The sequence below is a fragment of the Protopterus annectens genome, chromosome 10.part0 (genome assembly GCF_019279795.1).
Source record: "Protopterus annectens isolate FY-2018-M chromosome 10.part0, PAN1.0, whole genome shotgun sequence".
Taxonomy (NCBI): domain Eukaryota; kingdom Metazoa; phylum Chordata; order Ceratodontiformes; family Protopteridae; genus Protopterus; species Protopterus annectens.
The window spans coordinates 1,706,390,455-1,706,408,631 of record NC_056744.1 but is presented as its reverse complement, the minus strand read 5'-3'; the positions used below and the strand labels follow the sequence as shown (position 1 = coordinate 1,706,408,631).

Here is an 18,177-nt window from a genome sequence, read left to right as displayed (position 1 = left end):
CCAATCCACCTACAGCATGTGAAGAACGCCTCTGTGGTGCTGAAAGAATCATATGGGTCAAGAGTGCTGAATGATAATCCATGACAGAGCAGATCCTCTGGATCTTTATGGATGGAAAATATACCTGTGCCTCAGAATGGGTGACCTGTATCTGTGGGCTAGGATAGAAAAATCAGAGAACCCAGGAGGCTCACATATTGCTGGGAGACTAAACTGTTTATATTTCTGATGCAGAACAACTGAGGTGAGCTTACTGGATTAGAAAAACTGATATGTGAAGGACAATGGTACATATGCATTGGTACAGTTTAGAAACATATATATGTTATTCTCGTGAACCATGCATGCCTATGAGTTTTGCTCATTTACAGCTATGATGCAAAATAGGATGCAGAGGTCTACGGAACTAGTCAGCAGATCTGGTATGCAGATTTTTTGCATTGCTCTATAGGGTTAAAAATTAAAGTGATTTATCATTATTCTAACTATAGTCAGACATTAGAATTTACATTTCACAGCTTAAGGTGGCTGTGATGGCTAGGAAAACAATATAAAATATAATCACAATAAATCTTACAAAATGATAAGCCTACAAAAGAGTTCATTTAATAAACTAATCTTTTAACACTACTTTCAGAAGTTTTATTTTCCCATCTCAGATTCAACAAACCTAAGACACACCTTATGCTACTGGGAAGTTTCTGTGGACTTCACTCTCCTTGTAGCAAATGGTACATGATCATTTGCAGAACAAACAGCATAAAAGTCTCTTTCTGTTTCTCCCTAAACACTAACAGTAAACATAACTTGTACATATGGGACAAAAACAAGAAATCAATAACCATGAAACAGCTCATCCGGGATGTGTGTTTGAATTAAGGGCAGGAAGTTGCTATAACAGGGCTTAGAAGTTCACATGCTTACATCATCTCAAATGGAGAAGTGCTTCTGATAATCTTATACAAACTGCAACAAATTAAGCTCTGCCTGTAACTTACAGCACAGCTATTGCAAAAACATTCCTTTAAGAGTAAAATACTTGGAAAGTATGTTTTACACCTCAAAAGACTTCATATTCATTGTTAAAAATTACTTTAGCAATAACACAAACTCATTTCCTTGCTACATTTGGAACAATGGATCATAACAACACTTTCCCCTAAATCACTGAACACTATCAGAACTCAGGGGTGTTGCTACAGAAGGATCTACTGAGGTATACACCCTACTTACAAAACAGTGCTGCCTGGTTGTAGTATACATGGGAACCCTTATAAGGAAAAGACAAACACACCAAAACTATAAAACAAAACCAGTAGACCAAGGAGACAGACAGATGGGAGGTTATATCCCACTACTGTTGCTACTTTGAAAACATCTCTGAAGACCAGTCAGTGGCAAAAAGATGAGGTTTGAATCTCACCTTGCCATCCACAGGTAACTATAGACGGCAAGGGCTACAGATTTTGGATCCTCTCCAGTGCCCAGAAATACATTATCTAAAATCTGAGTCACACGTCTGGTATTAAATTAAAATAAACAAAAGGTACACACAGACATGAATCATTAACTGACTTAGTGCAGTTTGCAGGAAATATATGTTGTTGCTCTGGGTCTGCTTCTATATCACGCACACCAAATACATTTCACACTAAGCATACTCCAAGCAGAGTCCCCTTACTCACTACTCTCTCTGGGTCCGAGTGCCTTCCAGTTCTCACATCCTCACAGTAACTGAACAGTACACACACACACACACACACACACACACACACACACACACACACACACACACACACACGCATATGTACACACACACACACACACACACACACACACACACACACACACACACACACACACACACACACACACACACACGCATGCACACACACCTCCAGACACTGCCACCATCATGGATTACTCAGAGTCACTATTTCTACTCTTGGTAATCAACTAAATAATTAGCTGTACAAATGACAGTGTAGCACTGTGAATTGAGCAACTAAAGATAGAAGACAGCAACTTGTAAAAGATAATAACCAGATACTTTCTTATCAATTAATAAATAAATCATACAGGATCACCCACAAGCTTTTTAAAAGTGAATAAAACATTTCAACTTTACTGCTTAGGTCCTTCTTTATTAGGAAACAGTTGGATACACAGAGCAATATCAACCTGAAAAGAGGAAACAGAAAAACAATCACTTTGGATAAATACATGCCAAGAGGGAAAAACATCTGCAGCTAAACAGTCTCCTAGCCATCTATTAAATAAGAGAATTACTGAGCCCCAAATTACACTGGCCAAATTTTTCAGAAAACAGTCAGATACATATGTGTAGCACAAACTCACAGGCCACCACTAGCTGCAGGCTGACTTTCTTCTTCTTAACTCTTTGCAAACTTATTAAGTCAGTTATATGGCATATATCTTTCCCATACAGAAAGCACACATGCAATTAATCAGCAATTCACATTTACTAACAAGTCTGTTTTCCTGCATTTGCCTAGCTATAGTCAAATGGTAATATTATGTAATTTCACTTTTACTGCCTTTAGCTTCTTAGACTAGGAATAGTCACAAATCTTGTAATCGTATAGGTAAACAAGTTACAGCCTGTTTCACATCTGCTATACATTTCACTTCAGATGTATAACTGATGTATTTTCCAGCAAAACGTAGTTGAAAACTTCAGTTACAACTCTTATCTTTTATGGACACTGAAAAAAAATAATACATATCACAGATTCATGTATTTTACTTTAACTGTTGCAGGTATTAGAAGACTTTGCTCACGTGTTACAATCAGATTCTGAAGCACAAGTAGATTTATATACAAACCTCACAGAATACATGGTGAGCATGGGATAGACATGGTAATGCCCACTTACAGGAAATTGCATTTCAAGTGTTTCATATTCCTTCCAGAAAGCAATTTGATTAAACACCTCACTGAGGACTGAAGTACATCTATTGTGTAAGTGTTACTAACAGATTAGTCCTAAAACACACAAATACATTATATGCAGTCAGAAGTGGAGATGTATACCTGCAGAACTGAAATATACTATAAGAAGTGAAGAAATGCATTTGTTTTAAATGATTTAGGTAATTTAAAGTACAGGAATATAATCTGCAAATTGAAAACTGGCTCACTTGCAACAAGCATGAATTCTCCTGCATCAGCCTACTTAGCATGAACCTAAACATTTTGAATGCAGTAATTCAATGATTTCTTAACTGTAAGTGGAATAGCAAAGACATTTGAAAAGCTGTAGTATGTCAAAACTTTGCATGTGTCTGGGAAAAAAGCATTTAAAGTATTTACAAATAATTTTCTTGACAATGAAAAAATGCAAAGCAGCAATAATTAAACAGAAATTAGAAACTGACAGCCTAGAAAGAACTTGCCACTTCTTCATTATTTGTTTTACAAGAATACAGCATCCTACATAGATAATGGAAGCTTGCATTACGGAGTTAAAGAACCAAACCAGAAACTGAGAATTTGCTGAAATACATCTCTGAGACTATTCTGTTTCTCATTAATTTGTGGTGTGAGGAATTATGAAATAATGGGCAGAATTTAAGAGAAACAACTGGATTGTTAGAGGTGTTACTGTACTAAATAATGAAGTAGCTGACTATAGTCTTACCATGTCATTTATTAAAGCACTACTACTTTAATTGGTATACACCACGTGGCAAGAATTTAACTTTAATGTATATTTACAGCACTGGAGTCTTTCAAATCTTCCTTGAAGATATCAAATTAAGGTACCAGATGGTTTCTATTTTAATTGTTTAGCAAAGTGGGGTACAGGAACACTCCCCCTTGGATCATTTCTTTGACTTTTAATAGAAACATGCTTGACCATATCAAACACTGTTGGACATACCATGCAATATAAAATATGACTAGAGTAGGCAGAAAATTAAAAAATAGTATGAGAATGCATTTTTAAGACTAACAGAGAAAAGCCAGTTGATACAAAGATAATACTTCACTTTTAACTGCACCCGATTATATACCAGATGCAACTAAAGAAAGCAATGTCCAGCATTTAATTAATTTGGTAGAAACTATGCTAGAAAAGATTTTTTTTTACAAATATATGTAAAAGAAAAAAACAAGCACATTTAAAAAGTTGTTGAATAAAGACACAAAATTAGCTGAGTATCCTGTAAAAGTGAAAACATTTATACTCTGAAGTCCTAAAAGTCATCAATGGCATTGATACAGTACTGTAAGTCAGAATTCTGGAAAGAAAAACTGAAAATACGCAAGTAAAATATTGAATTTAAATTAGACAATTATGCAGAACTTAATATTACATCTGAATATATTCTTTCAAGGTAGTGGGTTAAAGAATGTTGAAAAAAGAGCCACATTCACAGATTTAACATATTCAGGACATCAAAGTTACTGGGTTAAAAGCTACTGACACATGTATATGTTGATGAGAAGTAGAAGATCCAATTTCAAATTGTAACAATAGAAGCAAAGACCCCAAATATTTTGGGCCAGCTAGCTTATGAGAGCTAGGAATGGTACAAAAAAGTATTTAAATCAAGCACGTGTACAGCGACAGTAGCAAAGACTCAAGAGACCTCATATATGCGAACAGTTAAAATAACAATAGTCTTAACAACTACATCGATTTACTTACAGGTTTGCGCAGTTTGCCAGGAGAATGTGACATACAAATAAACTCTGACACTATGTTGATACCCGCTTCAAAAAATGCTTCAGTAACTCTCAGAAATGGAAGCAAGCAGGAATTCAAATGAAAAGAAAGCTCAGGTGTCATTTAGAAGCAACGACAAAGAAGTAACTAGAGTCAACCACATAGGGGAATAGCATGGTTGCCGCTGTAAAGCTAGGTGATTCACTTTCTTTCTGATTCACACAATCTGATGTGATTAAAAAGGAGCTTTAACCACTGTTTACACCTACGTGGTCATAACTATGCCAAATGCAAAGTTCTTATCAAAAAACACATGCAAAACAGGGTGTGGGGCAAAACCACAGGAAGAGCATGATGAAAGACTGATAGCTGCTCACAATAGAACAGACTAGTTATATGTGTAAAATATATGTTCAGACAAAAAAAGTAATTTTAGACTACTGTATGGATGTTAGAAATTCCAGTGACAACGTCACAGGTAAAGACTTTCAGGTGGAAAACAAATCAGAGAAAATTCAATTACTATTTCCAACTTTATAAATCTTGCCACTTTACTTTCTATTTTCTGCCCGACTCACCCTCAGACTACCTCCTGCCTTATAAACTTACATTAAGCATTACCACAAATGCCATTCGTAGTTTCTTCACCACTCTTTCCACTCTCCTTACACTTGCATATCTGCGTAATAACTTATTATCTTGCTACACAATACTCCTGTAATTTAAAATACATAAAACCAACCCTGAATTTTAACACACATTCATAAGCCACCATTACTCCTCTTAACTGCACACAGAATGCTATTTTTCCAGTTAATACTACCCCATTACTAAATACTCATCATGTCTCCCTAAGAAACAAACTCCATAGAAAAGTTTGTAAATGGCCAAAGTTCCACTACCATGCAGCTCAAACAAATACTCCTAATTTGAAAAATGGGAAACACAGGAACAAATCTGATCCACTTTCTCCCACCCAACATTAATAAGGAGAGCATGTTACGAAAGTGTGCACAACATGTTAAAACTGACTGACAATTACCCAGTCACATTGACTGATTCTGTAGCCATTAAACAGTCATCGGTAAAAGGTGAGTCTCTTGCTCTTTGCCACTTCTCATCATGCTACAAAGGGTCTATATTCACTTTATTGAATTGCTATTCAGCGAATAGCAGTTCATCAAACCCCTATTTAGCGAACAACAAAATCTTTCCCAGGGTAAGGAAGCACTTTGCCAAAGGCACAACAGAACAGAAACCACACAAAATCAAACCCACCCAAGTAGGGGGCTTTGCCCCCCACACCCCCCTAACTATATATACCAACTCCCAGATCGCACTACGGTGGGGGAAAGGGCAAAGTTCTGGTGTTGGCCAAGTGCTTCCTTACCCTGCAAAAGATTTTGTGGTTTGCTGAAATGGCATTCGCTAAATGGGGGTTTGATGAATTGCTATTCTAAAATGATATAGACCTGCTACAAATATACATTTAGTGACATACATGGATTGAGAACTGGAGGGGGAGCATTAATCTGGTATGTCAAACTTAAATGGAAAAGCCAATTCCTCCATTGAATTTGCCTCCATCTTATTAATTATCAGCCAAGACATAAATAATGGCCTCCTACTCTGCCTTGCAGTACCATATAATCCACCAACCTCATTACTAGAAGTTTTTTCAAATTCCATTCAAATGTAAATATACTGTATTGCTAATAAAAAAAAAAAACATTAAGGACTGTTACAATAAAAATGCAATGAAAACACTACACATAGAGAGAGCAAATTAAAGATGGACTCACACAAAAGGCTGAAAAAAACAAATCTTAAGTGACCTTTTATGGCTACCCAGTATGGAACACCCTCTCCACCTCTCTGAAGAAAGTTCTAATGGACTGAAACTTTATGATAAAAACAATATATACCACAGTATTATAAGTTTACACATGGAACCTCTAATAATCCCACCCTATAGGAAGGGTTGTGTGGAACCAGGAGCTCTTTCAGATGGAGGATCAGTGTTGTGTAGTTCTAAATAAATTAGCTTTAAACCCCTAAAGGTAAATCAAGACTTCATTAGCAGTCAATGATGGTTCTTCAGAACTAGTTTAATATGTTATTATTCTAAAGTACCAGTAATTAAATGGACTACAGAATTTGGCACCGAGTTTAACTGACCAAATTCTGTGTCTGGAAACCCAAGTAAAGAACAAATAATCTCCGTGGTATCCCCAAAGTCTCAAAACAACCCACTAAAGTATAGTGGGTCGAAAAACAAAACAGTGTAACAAACTTCTCTGTGTGGAAGATTTTCAGTCCATATATTTCTAATCCCTGTATATTAATCAGATCAGACAATAGTAGTAGAAGTCGATGAGACTTAAGACGAGTTTAAGTTCGCTACTTCTACTACTATTGTCTGATCTGATAAATATACAGTGATTAACTAGAAACCCAAGTAAAGCAAACGGCAATAATGTAGATGGGATTAAGGCATTCTTGACCACTCCATTTCCTGAGAAAGAAGTAAATGTTTAATGCATACAATGTTTAAAGATGCAAGCAAAATGATCTGATGGCAAAGAACACCTGGTCCATGAGTGTCACTTTGTTTTCATAAGCAATAAGATTCCTCACCTTCTCAACTAACTCCAGCTTGTCACATCCATATACAATAATAAGTTTTACTGCCAAAGATTGGCATAAAATAATGACGATCGCCATCTCATACGTATCAATTCCCAGACGATTACAGTTCATCCAGTTCTGGATGCACTCCAAGCCCTTGTCTAAGGAGTCCCTAGAAGACAAACTGCCTGAGGGAAGGATACATAAAGTTGTGAATCAACAGCAATGACATTTTAACCTATTCCTATGAATGAGCACACCCAATGGAAACATATACCCATAAAATGTAAATTATTCGCTGCTCTTTATCAAACACCAGACATGACACAGTTAGAAGATTAAGAATGAACGCCCATACTGACTGCTGGATATGTGCAGAGAGATAGGAGGAAACCATGTGTAGAATGGTACCCAATGTCCCTCAGTAAGTCTGTAGATGACCTAATAAAGTTTGATGAGTATCAAATGTTGAAGATACATTAAGAAGGACCAAGATCATTAAACAGCACTAATCTCTAGCCATGAAATCATTCACAGCCCTACTAAGGACCATCTCAGTACTATGCTTGGTGCAAAAGCTAGACTGGAATACTTTAAAACTTAATATTCCTCTAAAATAACAAAAACTGCATGCAAGATATTTTCTCAACAGCCTTAGTAATAAAGGGAATGTTAGAGATCAGGCAGTAATTATCATCCTCATAAAGTGCATTTCCTTCAGAACAGATGGAAAAACAATTATTAAAGAGTGAACAAACTATTTGAAAAATCGTAGGTCTTGGCACATCAACACACTTGACTGCCAATTTGTTGGGCATGGGGCTAGGCTACAGGTGACAGACCACATGCTATAATCTGACATCTGAAAATTGCATGAAGTCTAAAGCAGGATATCAGTATACATCAAGCCTTCTTTTCTGAGCATATGGTAGGTGAAGGATAATACCTTTTGGGACGACTCCCACTGCTGACCAATAGTCAAGGAGCCTCATTTCTCATCACTGGCAACAGTGGGGGATGTCCACTGACAGGATAAAAGGCATTTTCAGATACAGCTCTCTGCATCAACTGCAAGAGTCTGGGGCTGGTTTCTCTCTCTTTCCCCAGATCCCCGATAAGACTCCACATTGGCACAGCTATAGACTTGAGATCTCAGCTAAGTGGCCAAGCTAAGACCTCCAGCACCCTCTCTGTCCAGCCACTGCTTCATGTCCCTGCACAAGTAGCTGACACATGCACTCTCTGAAATTTGATTTACACTCACACCTGGGAAAGGCTGGCACATGTTTACTATGCCCCCTTTTGCCTAAACTATAAGGTAGTTATCACTGCCACCAGTCACTCCTTATCAGCTATTTTAAGGCTGTCAATGAAGGCTGTCCAATCTTACTGTGTAATATTAATATTAATGCAAATGGTAGTTTAACCAAGAGCAATGCTGTCAGGAGTGGTCCACGCAGTGTCACCAAATAAATATGCAAGTACTCTCAAAACTTAAATATATCTCTACAGATTAGCCACAATGAAAAGTTTAAATATATTTAACAATAAATAATAAAAGAACAATACAACACTAACTATATATTCACAGTGACATCAGAGTTCAAAACCACAGGAAATATTTAAAATAACATTGCAGTACAGACTCACACAAATAAAGAAAAACAAAATCTAAACTAAGCTTCACTATATTCCGGACTGTATCCAAGAGAACTATTCCCTAGAATCTTACTTCATTAGAGCAAGGCAGATGATGTGGTGAATGGTTCTTGCTATTGTCAGGTCCGACACATGATGCAGAATGCTCTGTCTCACTCAGAGACTTCTCAAATAATATCTAAAATGTTACTGCTGGGATAGCTTGCAGAATGACATAATTTCTAGTCATCTTACTTCTAGTTTCCAGGCCAAAACCCCCATTGCTGGAAGCTGGTAGCATTTAGCATCTACCTGTAAAAATACTCATACAAGGGCTTTTGCTCAGATCTTTGGCAGATGCTGGAAGGCATAAAACAATTACATTCCTTCAAGCTTCCACTTCCAACCTGGCAATTAGTTCACCCTAAGGACAATACAGAAAGCTTCCAAGTACAGACTTTGGGTCTTTAGCTGCACTGAAACATCTTTATGGCATAGCCTATAAAATAATTTCATTTCTGATATTTTTCTAAAGTTTGCTGGACTGAGGTTAGCCTCCTGTATTCCAGTTTCCACTGTTAAAATATATACATTTAAACAGTTACAACAGTGCATGTACATTTCTGTTTTCTTTCAGCAGGGCACACTGTGGATACATTTTAAACATGGCACTTTACAAATACCTTTTTCAACACAAGCAACTTTACACAGCAGTTTGATATACACATGACATACAGTTCTAATACATTTGTAAAACAGACATCTTATATAAGTTAGTTTGATATTCACAAATGACATTTAATCATTTACAAAATTCCAGCTAGCTGTGCTAGTAGTACCCCCTTTAGTTGCACCTTTAATTATAGTAGGTTACCTGTAAAGAGTCAAGCAACTAATTCACATTCTTCAGATGAATGCACCTTATGGGTGGAGAGTCTCTCTGGGTTACTCAGCTTCTTAATCACCCGAAACAGCTCAGTTGGTTGATTTGGAAGACATGAGATCACTTTGGACAGGAATACTGCCTTTTTGTAAGAAGTGACAGCTTGATTAGCAGCACAGCTCCTCAAGCATATGGTTGTCATAAGGGGGAGCAGGACATCTCCACTCTCAAGCCTTCAACTCCAATCACCTCATGTTATGGTGGTTAGTATCAAACCAGGGTCTCAAGGAACAAGGTAGGTAGGGAATACAATAAATGGGGCAAACACATCCAAATATGGCCTTATATTATAGACTGCAAACAAACCATCTGGTCCACCAGAACCCGAGGAAGGCAAGAACAAGCTCATCAACTGTTCCAACACTTAAATTCCTTTATTCTACCAGTTCAACAGCTACAAAGCTACAACCAGGATAAAGTCACCCAAAATTAAAGGACTGATGGTCAAACCAACATGCAAGCTCCATTACAATGCCCGAGGCTGGAACATTTTTTTATTTATTTATTTTACATTTGTTTACCGGGCTAGTCTAGCTGGATATATTTCCATTTTCAGTAGAGGCCCGGGGAGAAAAGCTCCACATAAAACATAACAAACAGACATGATAATAATACACACATAGAATACACAGAAAAGAAAAAGATTGAATAAAAATTGATAATAATAAAAATGGTAATAAGATCAATAAATATTAAGGCACATAATCAATAATAGGCAAGACTAGGATTAAATCAGATTCACAGCATCTTACTTAATACTAACAGGCTATATCTTGATGCTTCTGCTATAAAAGAAAAAGTACAAGTAGGAGGAGAAGTAAAAGGAGTAGTGTTAGGTAAAAAGAAGGGGGGTGAAAGTAGTTAAAAAGTAAGAGAAAAAGGGCTAGCAATAGGAGATAAGAGAGAGAAGTAGGTAGAGCAAAAGGATTAGAAGGAGGAAGAAAATAGACAGTAAGTATAAGCACTCAGTAGGGTTAGAGGTCAGGTAAGGGGGGGGGGAGAAATCAGTCAGGTGTATTACATGAGCAAAGCCAGTGATTTTGGAAGAACAGTTTGATTTGTTGTTTGAAGAGGGGTAGAGATGTGATTAGAGTTAAATCCCTAGGTAGCAAATTCCAAGCTCGGCCTACAGTATTACTAAATAGAGAGTCTCCAGCAAGGTTGTGAGCCTTTTTAGGTTTGGTCAAGAATTTACAAGAGGAGCGAAGGGAGGTAAGATTATTATAAGGAGTAAAAGCTGTGATAGTATAGGGGTGTTATCAGGTTGGTACAGTATTTTGTGGGCAATAGTAAGTTGTGAGATTATAATATAGTTTTGTAGTTCTAGCCAGCCTAAAAGTTTCAGGTTAAGGCAGTGATGGGTTCTGAAAGGGTTACCAGTGGCGAAGCGGGCAATGTTATTATAGCAAGTTGCTAGTTTGTTTAGGTTAGTTTTCTTGAGGTTAGTGAAGATGGGAGAGGCATAGAAGAGAGTAGATAAAAGATGGGAGTGGGCAATAGTAGCTCTAGCTGATGGGGTGAGGAATGGTTTAATACGGTATAAGGATCCTATCTTTCTATTTACTGATTTGATAGTGTTGTTGATGTGTTGATCAAAAGAGAGATTGTTATCAATGGTTATTCCTAGCAGTTTAGTTGTAGAGTCTGGAGAGATGACAGTGTTGTTGTTTGACAAGATGGTGAAATAAAATGGGGGGGTACGAATAGTAGGGGTGAAAAGAAGAAGTTTGTTTTTTTTAGCATTAAGGAGAAGATATCGACTAGTAAACCATGTTTCTACAGTGTTAAAGATATTTTGGGTTTGTGAGATTAGATCAGAAGAGGAGGATGCAGAGCAAATAATAGTGGAGTCATCTGCATATTGAATACAGGTGGCTCGAGGAAGAATAGCGTGGATGTCATTGATGTAGAGGGAAAAGAGAAGTGGACCAAGAATAGAGCCCTGAGGAACTCCGATAGAAATGGGCAGTAAGGAGGAGATATGGTTGTCCCAGAGAAGAGTTAAAGGGGAAATAACCTGAGTGAAGCCAAACTCTCTTATTAAAACAGTGGAATTCCATAACAAGAGATACAGACTGATCATCCACCCAGACACTGATGTCACCTAAAACTAACTATTTTGGTGAACCTAACACTTTGTTGATAAGAAAATACAAACTTCAGAAGGAATATCATAATACTGCCCGGTGGACAATTTCACAAGGAAGAACCTACAGATTGCTCTTCTGCTCATGACATACTCAAAACAGTAGCTGGTGAGCAGCAATAAATCACACCCCCATCCCAGACTTGACAATTCTAGGAATCTGTACCACAGAAAAGCCTGGGAGTGCAGAGGTTGCAAGATAAGGACTGAAGATTCGTCCAACCAGGTATCTCTGATAAATCCCAGATCAACATCCCCCAACAGAATAGAAAGAATGCATGGCTTGTTGTGATGCACCTGACATTTAAATAAATAACCCATAGAGAAACCAGCGGGTCCCAGGTCCTGATACCTGAACAAGTTTAAAGTCAGACTCCTTGGGTTACTATAGTAACCCTGGCCATCTGATGTTTCACTCTACCAGCAACTGGTCATCAAAGTATCTGAAGAGTTTTGATGACCAAAGCTCCTGGGGCTCCCCCATGCTGTATAAGTGCATTACAAATTTTCCATAGGTGCAAAAGATGTCAAATGAAGCTTCAAACAGCAAGAAGATAAAGCACAAGGAGTAGGACGAGGCTGCAAGTATATGACTAGGATATTACCCATATAGGTACAAACAGATTTAAAGCCTAATGTCCACTGCTTTAAACAGCATCTGCACTAAAATTCTAAGAGCAACAAAACTAGCTTTACCACAATCAATCTTAACTTCTGAAACTTACCAATAGCCAGGGTCTATTAATGCAGACAGCTGAACATCAGCATGGGCAATAATAGAACAATCGAAACGGTATAAATACTTCATGCTAGTGTCACAAAGGGATCATGCAATCCAAGTAGATATCACAACCTAGTTCAAACACTAAGAAATTCAAACATGTGTGAATCAAAGAAAAATAATACCCTAATTAATAATATTTTGACTGCTTCCTTTCTTTTCTACAATAGAATCATACTAATGGATTTCAACATTAAATCTCTGGTCCACATAAAGAACATTATTGAATTTCGTGCAAATCAAGGCCTTGTTAAAATGCTAAATAGGGTAACTAATCCAAATTTCAAGGCAGGAAGCCATTCACTAATTGACTTAAGGAACAGCCAACATCCCAAGCAATATAACCTCAGTCACTATTTCCTACCACTCACATATGACCTCTCCCCAGGACTTTTTCATATTATCAACTTTTACAAAAACTTCCCCTCAATAAAAATGCATCCCATAAAAATTAACAAAGTTCACTGTGATAAAACAACCACCACCATCTGGAGACTGCTGTTCTATTCTTAACTGCAAATATCATACTCATGCAAATTTGTAAAAAGGTTACCAGCACTTCAGGATAAATTCTTATTATTAACTACCAGGCTATACAATTAAAATCAAAACAAGTGAGTTTCTAAAGAACTAAAACTTTGTTGCCACTCAGGGACAATGTCTGTACACAACAGGAAAAAAAAACAACCCAGAATATCATACTAGGTTTGTATTCCTTCCTAAAAGACCTTAAAGCCCTTCTCAAAGCAAATCAAGCCCTTATGGAAACCAGATATTTTCTTAAAAGTATGGATCCAAAAGTAGAGTTCCAGGAAATAAAATATTACTCACTGTTCTATTAACCCACTGCCTGATCATGACATTCACTCTGAATGTTCACAGCTGCACACCTGCCCAGAATATTTCCTAAAAAGAATCCATCACTCTTCCCCTACTCAATATTTCCCAATTGTATTTGAGACAAATCAAAAGAAAATAAACTGAATCGAATCCAACTCTGTTTGACAAACCTGCTGAAGCAGACATTCTTGAATCATGGTTCTTTAATTAAAACTTGTAAAGACAATTGTTGCTCCCTAAGGCATATCTTCAATGTATTCCCACATATTTTACTGTATATATTATATCTGATCCATTTTACTAATACCAAACTCTTATGAAAACCCCAAAAATAAACTTAACTGACGTGGGCACAATCTCATTTTACTAGCATACAAACTACAAGAGACAGTATCACAGACTTTAGAAAAGCACAGTCATACTCGCACTTTTGTAAAGCCTTCAAATCTCATTATATAATTCTGTTGCTATACTTTAAATATATTTTGATGTACTGTTCCACCTCAGTGCACACTCCTCAGCTGAGCCTGAAATACGTTCACTCAGGTCAATACTATGTATTGGAAAACAAATTCAAATAAATAAATGCAATCTTGAATGGGAACTACATGCTCCTGGATATAAAGCATATGTAATGCAATGATAAAAAATACTGAAGTCTGTCTGCAATACTGACAATACTGACGTCAGCTTCCCAAACTTGGCACTGATATGGAAATGGCAGCTAGAAACTGAATGGGAGAGTGGTCAAAGCTGTGCCTTACAAAGGCCATCACCTCAGGCCTACCGATTTCTTACTTGCTGATTTCACTAGTTTCACCATTTTTATGGGTCTTGGATATAATGCCTTTTGCAGCTGTTGGAAAAAAAGCTATCCAAGGAGAATATGGCTCTTGGCTCAGGGTCAGTAGCTTCTGGTAATTGATAATGACCTGGAGTTGATGCTTTTTTAAAATAGTTCATAACAGTTCAAAAGGAAGAGGCGTAGCGAATTTCACCAGTGCAGAAGACACAGTGAAAGTGACAATTGTGTGGTGGAATCTGCCTATGACAAGTACAAGTGATGTTTTTCATGAATGTCATCTTCAGCCTTGGAAAAAAAATCCAAAAATACCAGTCAAAATGTTAAACACTATGTCTAACAGTAAAATATAATAAAATACACAAGTGAGCAAAAGCAGTGTTTTACGTTACCCAAGCAGTCAGCAATCGTAGTCTTGGGACTGCTGGAAACTTGGAAGCTTGAAAACAAAGCGATTGTACATTTTGCATCTAGGGAACTACATTTAAAATACAGTACCATTTAAATCATGTTTTTGTGTTTCATGTTATGATTGTTCTGTATCTGAAGCTGAAATAATTTACTGAAGACATTTTAATAGTTGAAGTCCTTTACAGTATATTACTTTCAAGTGGTTTCTTTGCTCAGCCTAGGTTCTTAAATCATTTCTGACTGGACGCTCATTTTATTTCATTTCCACTCTCTCTCTTCTGAATTTTTTCTCATCCACCCTTTATCTTTTGTACTTTTAAACTTGGAGGCTTTTGAGCTGCCCGGCCCTACAGCAAATCTGGCCTTGGAAGCTCCTCCCAGTCTTATATTCTCTATATCTGGCCCTACTCTCTGTCATATTTTCTCTACTCATCTTATTGGGTACTGAAAGAAGAAACTGAGACGGCCCTCCCCTTAGACTGTTAGTGTACTTTGAAATTTCCTTAAAATATGTGTGTTCCTGATTTCTAAATTGTTTGCCTTTGAATTGCCTTGTAATTACTTGCAGCTAGTTGTTAAGATTTGTTTCTGGTACCTATTCACTTTTGGCAAACTAAAATGTGTTTTACATTAAGAAGACTTGGATTTGAATTCTAGTGGCAGTAGAAAGGTAGCTTGGTTTGGCTGACTTGGAATCCACACAGTGGGTGAGAGGCTAAAAGTGACAATTACTTACTGCAGCTAGTTTGTATTTATTCATGTTTCGCTAAGTATTTTATTTATTTATTTATTTACATTGAGAAATCTGGAACTGCAATTCTAGTAGCAGTAGAAAGATAAGCTGGTCTGTCCAAGTTGGGAACATGCAAGGAGGCTTAAAGTGAGACTGTTTCATCAGCCAGAGGGTGTTTTAGGGACTTAGTTGTTTGGTGTTAATCTGCACTTGAGAGCTATTTTTGCAGTGCTTTTACGTTTAGAAATTCCCAGTCTCCTGAGTTGGGAAGCACTCCAAGGAGCTCAAAATATAGTTGTCTATTAGTCAGGGGGCACAGGGGTTAATTTGCAGATTTTTTTCTCTCTGCTATAAATCAAGCACTCTTATGCAGTGCTACTCACTGCGCAGCAGTGGTTAGCAGTACTCTGTATATTAGCAAATGCTCAGTTTGTAAAATGTACCTATAAAGCTAGTATTTAGGACTTTAACCTGGAACAAAAAAGGCTTTGCATGAAGCTAGTCTCAGGGCAACTAGTTAGGGTGTCGAATAAAACTAATACCAGATCATAGCACTATCTAACATCTAACCTTAACCATAGACATCACTCAGGTAACCGTGGTAAAACCACTTCCCTAAACCATAACAGCTCAACCCTAATACAGGTTTGGAAAACATGGATATGCAATTTCCTAATATCTTTGTGGCCAGCTGGGTAATATGGGCAACCTGAGAAAATTTAGCAATTGTCCCATGTACTCAGACAACTTTTTTACCCTTAAAGGAACTAATGCAGTATGCGAGAGGTGTACATATATAACTTCCTTGAAGGTCAAAATCTCTCTTACAAGAAAGGTTGGCAAAAGCACACACTGCATCCTTTGCACATACCACTCACCATACACATAGACCTTCTTACACTGAGGCACTTAAAAGGAGACTCCCTATCCTCAAAAAGCTCCTAAGCCTTCAAATGATAACACTTATTCTCAGCAATCATTAAAGCACACACTAAAAGCAAAACCTAACAGCACACATAAGCATACAACCAATGATCCCCCCAGGAACAAAGCCTACAAGAAGCAATTTACCTAGCATGCTTGTCATAAGAGATTCTATTTATGACACACACATGCCCCTTTCATCATGCTGGACAGGGAGAAAATAATGGTTAATTGCCTATATGGAGCTAGGATCTGCAATATCACACATCCATTCAAGTCACTGCACAACAGGTACCAATATGATTCTATCATAGCCCATGCAGTTGTAAATGACCTGAGATGTGCCTCACTGGTCTATATGAAAGGGACATTAAGGATTTCTCTGAATGTGTGTGTCAGACATGTATGTGCCTTACACTGAGAAGCATTCTACCTTCACCAAGGATGATGCCACAGTATGAACAGAAAATGATTGATTTTAATAATTGGCTTAGTTTCTAGTGTCACTCCAAGGGGATCGGATACCTAATTGGCATAAGAGGACACAGTTAACAGACCACGTTGCTCTGCTAAGAATACTCTGCACTTGTCTACCCTGGGCTTTTTGATATTGGCTAAAACTTTATACACATAATTAGAGCTTTTCTTTAGGCAATATCAAAATGACAAAACTACCAATACAGAAAAAAAAAACAGCATCACTTCTCAGTGCTAGGAGCTCAAACAAGGAACTTCACACTCTGCAAGCTCTCCTCACTCTGCAGAAAATGGACCTCTATATGCTGTTACCAAGACTTTATTTAAAGCCGCAGAAAGTACGCCGGCAATGCAGAGTTACAGTGCCTTCTACAAATTTAGGTCAACAGCAGCACAGACAGGGGCTAAAGGTGGAGGTCTCTTGATCTAGGTCATCAACAAACACAATTCCAGCTTGGTTAAACAGGATGATGCCTTGGAGTTCCAAAGTCTTCATAAACAAGGTTCCTTACCATGTCCTGGCCAGCTACAGGTCACCCTCCATGTCCTGGCCAGTTACAGGTCACCCTCCATGACCCATGAAGTTCAAAACTCTTTCCTAGACCTAAAGAGGTACTCGCCATCCAACCAATTACTCTATTCATAGGACACTTTAACTACTCTTCTATAGATTGGAAAACATTCACTCCCTCTAACTCAAAAGCAGAATGTTTCCTGGACCTCATCAACAAGAAAAGCCTAGGCTAGAAAGTGCACATCACAACCAGAGGATCAAAAAACTGGACCGAGTACTCATCAATATGGAAGAGCACTGTGTCATGTCTTTATTGATGATGTCAGACCACAAAGTAATTTCCTTTGAAATAAAATTCAACCTGGAAACCCAACTAAATATATAACAGTCAGGAACTATTGCAAAACAAACTACATCCCATTAAGAGAGAGCTTATCAAAATGCATGTCCCCAAACTCTGAGAACACAGCTAGCTATGCAGAATTATTCACAGAAACCCTGAACAGCATGTAAGTTGCTGCACTGATGCTGCTGTACTTAGCAACAGTAATTCCAAATCTAACACCAAATGCAAACCCCACTGGTGGAATCCTTAACTTAGCAGGGTATATAACAAAAGAAAAAATATTCAAAATCAGAAAGAGCA

General features: G+C 37.5%; 1 protein-coding gene across 1 annotated transcript in view; it reads right to left on the bottom strand.

Annotated features, from left to right (window-relative positions):
• Window positions 1–2,124: 2,124 nt before the first annotated feature.
• The window catches only part of LOC122814453 (zinc-binding protein A33-like), a 93,871-nt gene continuing 77,818 nt past the window's right edge, over window positions 2,125–18,177 (bottom strand). The window contains exon 4 of the mRNA XM_044087032.1: window positions 2,125–2,181. Within this exon, the coding sequence (XP_043942967.1) occupies window positions 2,125–2,181 (57 nt within the window). The remainder of the gene's footprint in view (window positions 2,182–18,177) is intronic.